We start from the raw sequence: 5635 nt of genomic DNA, 5'->3' as shown, positions 1-5635 counted from the left end.
CCCTAATGATTGATTTCCAAAAGAAACGTTTCTACTGCCTCACTTTAAATGTTGGACGATTACTAAGAAGATAGCACAAACTGATTTCTATCTACATTGTGGGGCAGGTGTCCTTTTGAGTCATGGACTCCAGAAACATGCTCTATATCATCATCTGCATATTGGGGTGAGACCTGAGTGACATATGTATCCCATCTTGTATCTCTCCTTGTGCATGAGTAAGGAGAGAGTCGAAGTGCTCCAACAGGTCACGGGGTCCAGATGGCCAGGAAACCAGAATGGTAGTATACCCCAAAAAGCATACCTGTTACAGAGCTGTTTCCTGTGTTGTGGATTTTTGGAAGTTACAATCCTTGACTTTGAAAAACCCATTCAGTGCCTGCTTTCATTTGTAGCATCTTAAATGCCTTTAAAAATCTGTCTTGCCTGAAAACAACTCAAACTTCTCATTGATTTTGAGAAGAGCAGTTAGTCTAGTGCAAGGAGTTTTGAAAACCATGTTTTCATTTCAAAGGATAGAGCCTCAGCTGGTATAGCTCTGATGTTTGAAAGCATCAGATGCCATCTTGCTGCCACCCAAAAACTATTTGGACAACAAGCAAATATTAAGATAGTCCAAGTTCTGATCTCAGTTCCTCTAGGGAACTCTGAAATAACTCTTGTGGGTTTTAATGCATTTGTATACGCTTAACTGAGATAAAAATCTGGATAAGTCACCACACTTCTATCTAAGCAGATAGATCTTACAGGAGTTGTGAGAATTTCATTCCCTTTTCCAGTGTTACAGCTGTGAATGGTTTCATAGAACCCTATCTAAAGCATCAATGTTAAATTTGTTTCTTTTTTTGTCCCCCCCCCCTTTTTTTTTTTAACTGTCAAACATAAATTCAGGTCCTGCTGGTGCAGAATGTCAGTGCCCCTCTGAAGGTCGCTGGTATTTAGCCAATAATAACAAGCACTGTATTGTGGATAACGGTACCAGGTGTGATACTGGTTTCTTCACATGCCTTAATGGGCGGTGTATCTCCGAGCGATGGAAGTGTGACAATGACAATGATTGTGGTGATGGCAGCGATGAGTTGGAAAGTGTGTGTGGTAAGCATTTAAAATAACTGCATGAGAAAGTGATGCATACTCTGTCTTGCCTGTACTGTATTCTCTATCACTTTTATGGCTTTATGATCATGGATCTTAATGGCTGTAGTTTGGAAATGGTCCCTTGCCTGCTCACAGACTGGAGGTCTGAATGGCTAGTGATTTGCTCTAGAATCCAAACACACTATAGTATTGAATTTTTATCATGTATAGCCAACTTCTACTTTGTTTAATTTAAATATGTATTTTACTTTTCATGCAGTCCGTTTTGCAGCTGTGTTTGCCCTGGCAGGTAAAAATATTGTGATTTTACTTGTTAATTTGTCAGAGAACTTAGATTACGTTTTTATCCATGTATATTCTTTTTCTAATTTTTTTTTTAATTTCCTGCAGCTTTCCATACTTGTCAGCCAACAGCTTTTACCTGTGGTAATGGGCGATGTGTACCCTATCATTACCGCTGTGACCACTACAATGACTGTGGAGATAACAGTGATGAGGTTGGCTGCTTGTTCCGAACTTGTGATTCCCACACAGAATTTACTTGCAATAATGGAAGGTGTATATCTCTTCAGTACGTCTGCAATGGAGTAAACAACTGTTATGATAATGGCACATCAGATGAGAGAAATTGCCGTAAGTTTATCCTAATTACCTAGTGCCTATTTGAGTCTGACTCTTTAGACCAAAGAAGAGGCAAATGTGTTTGTGAAGCATTATGTCAAAATCAGCAGAGAGGATAAAAGATTTCTTTATTTTCGTTACAGATTCTGCTTTGTGTTATTTGAAGCAAATAGAATTGTTAGAAGATATTCTGGAGTACCTTAAGATATTACATAATAAGTATTGCTTTAAATAATCTGCTTTGATGCAACAAATGCTCATGCAGTGCTTAATGTTAGGTCTTGTGAGTAATCCCATGGACTTCAAAAAGATTATTTCAGATGAATTGGATGCAGGGCTTATATTTTTGCAGGATTAGCCTGGAGTTTGACAGTGGGTTTTTACTTTGTGTCATGCTATATTAATTATATTAGATTTTATCATCAGGAGTGTATACTGTGACTCTTATACAGACACAGTTTATATTTATTCTGTTTAAAATTATATGCCTTATAGCTCTCAAAAAGTTATCAGTTATGTTTGGTTTTCTTAAGATGTAAACTGTGATGAGTTCAATATTGACTACTATTGCAGTTAATGAAACTAATCATGTCTTTGCACTAACATTACATTCTTCAGTGGAAAATTTATATCTGGAGTTAGAGAAATTGATGAAAATGTATTTAGAGAATTTTTTTTTACATTTTTGTGTGCACACTGATTTTTTTTTTTAAACATATTATTTGTGACAATTTTTTGTATTCTCAGTGAAATCTGAGTATTTGAAATTCCTGGTCTATTAGTTGTTTGTAGTTGTAATGCAGGCATTACAGTGTGAATACATGCCAATTTACATTATCTCACCCCCAAGTATTGGCATGCGTATCTTTGATCATGTTTTTGTCAGGATTTTTGTCAATAAAAGCAATTGTCTAATTGTTTCCATATAGCATGAGCAGTATGAGAGCACTTAAGCGAGTGAGTGACATGGGACTCTTTTTAACAATATTATGTATCTTTCAATGAGATACAGCATAATGGTATTAAAAAAAGCTCTAAAGAACTTTTGCTTTTTTTTTTTCTCCCTCCTTAAAGCGGAGCGCACTTGCCAGTCTGGTTTTACAAAATGTCAAAGCACAAATATTTGCATTCCTCGAACGTATTTGTGTGATGGTGATAATGACTGTGGAGATATGAGTGATGAGAGCCCTACTCACTGTGGTAAGTTGATAGGGCCTTGGTTACTTTTTCTGTACTGCAGTAATTTATTCCACTGCTCTTTACCTTTGACATAACTCCAACTGTTCTCAAAACATCTGCTCTTGTGATACTGAAGAGTTATAAGGTATATGCATTGTATTATTAGCTCTCAATTATCTAAATCATGCTTTTATCTAATAAAAAAGATCATAATTTTTTGCAGCATTTTTATACAACATTTGAGGGATCATTCCTTTTGCTTATTCTGCTCTCTATCCTTTACGGTTTTACAAGGTAATTGGCACTTAAGTATTATAGTGAGTTGGCTTTTTCTGGAACTTTAACATTAGAATATTTTTCCTTCTAATCAAATGAACTTGTATACAGTCTCAAATGTAATTTCTTTCAGCTTTTTCATGTAGTTATGTATGCCTTAGCATATGATTTGTTGTTCATTGTAGCTTCCAGTTAGTGTACAAAAGTGTCTAGTTTTCAATCAGCCTTAATTACAAAACAGCTTACCTTTGCTAGTACAGACATTTGTATTAGGTAGTAGTTAGGTAGTACTTTTCCTATATAAAATGTTTTGGATCAGTTTATAAAACACAACGGATATTTTCAGATAATGATTTATTTTTAGTATTGCCTAAGTGGATTATTTTTGCTTTCACTAGTTTTCCTAAAGGTACCTGCCTTGAGTTAACTATGCCACAATTTGTCTAAAATATGAGTTCAATTTTTCTAGCCAAAACGTGGCCACTTTTATCTATGGACCCCTACGTGTCAAAAATATGTGGCTATATATACAGACATAGTGAGTCTTGTGCTGCTCATGAAAGGTGTGCTTTGTCCCTTCTACTGTTTATGTCCCAGCAGCACTGCTGAATTACTTAAATTGAGAAGTGGTGAAGGGCAAGAAAGAGGGAGAGAAAGGGAGAATGGGAGATGAAAGAAGCCCCAAGACATTAATGAGCAATGTGTTAATTGCCTTTGATTTTCATCATTAAAGGCATATAGAAGAGCAAGTTAAAAGGCCAGACCGGGTCCTTTTTGGTATCTTGAAACCATCATAGGGTACAGGAAAGTATCAGTAACTACTGAAGAAATTCTCAAACCCACTGTACATGCCAGGATCAAGGGGCTCAGCCAAAGGGCAGAAGAAATATTTGAAGCGTGTTTAGCTGGAACTATTCAGTGCTACAGTTTGTTCTTCACTGCCATTAAGAAAAGATTCCTACTTCTAAGTGAAGAAAAATTGGTGGGATAACAAGGAAAGCATTATCTACCATGCGATATTACTTCCTTACTGCACATTTTGAATTCTTTTAAAGCATGGAGTCTGCTACTGCCTCGTTTGGGCACTGGAGAAATGAGTATATTGGACTGTGGTAATTTTCTTGTGCACGAATCTCAGGTATAAATGTAGAACATATTTACAGTTGCTGCATGCAATCCTATTTCCAGGGCAAATTCTATCTACTTATTAGCTGATACGTATACCCAAGGAGAGAATTAAGCCCATTTTTTGCGTTCAAAGATCAAGCTAGTTTGTACAATGAACTCTTTGCAGGTAGGCTGTGAAAAGACATCCTTCCTAGCATAATTTTTTCTCTTTCTTTTTTGGGGTCTGTAATATTTTTGCGTAACATGGACTCAAAAGCAACTTAAAACAAGTTGGAAAGGTAACAGAAAGAAAGAAGTCATACATAGGTTTTTTCTTCCAGTCTCACTGACTTGCACAAATAGTGAGTTTCGTTGTACATCGGGACGTTGTATTCCTGCTCATTGGTACTGTGATCAAGGAATAGACTGTGCTGATGGCTCTGATGAACCTGCCTCTTGTGGTAAGTTTACACTCAGAAGATACAACATGATGGGTTATGGGAAATCAGTAGTTTCTCTTGTAGGCAGCAGCTTGAATCCAGACTAGGTGGAAAATAAGTATCTTCTGAGGTTTATTCACTGACTCTAAATAACCTGAGTCACTGAGTAATTCAACTCTTAAATACTTAAAGGTGTGTATGGAGTATGAAGGCTTTTAATTGACACAATTGATTGATTGCTTTTAATGTGATTACTCTTAATGTATAACCTCCTGTCTCTTTATAAGACTGTGATGGTGGTGAATCAAGTAACGAAAAGTAGCAAGTATTTTCATACTGTTTTGGATGTAAAAGCAGATGTCGTGTTGTACAGGAAGTGTGTGTGCAGTATTGCATTTGGGGAAAAAAGGAATGTGGGATGCAGAGGAACATTGTTGACACAGTATGAGGTAGAGTATCATAGTATTACAATAAGCAAATCCTGTATGTACAATAGAAACTGATGGTAATGATGGAGTGACTACATCAGTGGACTCGGGAAGGGCTACAGATGTCGTCTATCTGGACCTCTGTAAGGCCTTTGACACGGTCTCCCACAGCATCCTTCTCTCTAAGCTGGAGAGGTATGGATTTGATGGGTGGCGTGTCTGGTGGGTGAGGAGTTGGTTAGATGGTCACCTCCAGAGGGTAGTGGTCAATGGCTCAATGTCCAGATGGAGACTGGTGATGAGTGGCGTCCTGCAGGGGTCCGTATTGGGACCGGTACTGTTTAATATTTTCATCAGTGACAGACAGTGGGACCTAGTGCACCCTCAGCAAGTTTGCAGATGACACCAAGCTGAGTGGTGCGGTCGACACGCCAGAGGGATGGGATGCCATCCAGAGGGACCTGGACAAGCTGGAGAAGTGGGCCC

General features: G+C 37.7%; 1 protein-coding gene across 1 annotated transcript in view; it reads left to right on the top strand.

Annotated features, from left to right (window-relative positions):
* Positions 1 to 5635, top strand: part of LRP2 (low density lipoprotein receptor-related protein 2) — a 136338-nt gene that overhangs the window by 89060 nt on the left and 41643 nt on the right. Inside the window, exons 43-46 of the mRNA XM_009325415.1 lie at positions 892 to 1095; positions 1489 to 1731; positions 2794 to 2919; positions 4623 to 4742. Of these exons, the coding sequence (XP_009323690.1) occupies positions 892 to 1095; positions 1489 to 1731; positions 2794 to 2919; positions 4623 to 4742 (693 nt within the window). The remainder of the gene's footprint in view (positions 1 to 891; positions 1096 to 1488; positions 1732 to 2793; positions 2920 to 4622; positions 4743 to 5635) is intronic.

The sequence above is a fragment of the Pygoscelis adeliae genome, unplaced genomic scaffold (assembly GCF_000699105.1).
Source record: "Pygoscelis adeliae isolate BGI_AS28 unplaced genomic scaffold, ASM69910v1 Scaffold106, whole genome shotgun sequence".
Lineage (NCBI taxonomy): Eukaryota > Metazoa > Chordata > Aves > Sphenisciformes > Spheniscidae > Pygoscelis > Pygoscelis adeliae.
Note: the sequence above shows the minus strand (reverse complement) of the source record. Positions and strands in the feature narration are given on the sequence as shown.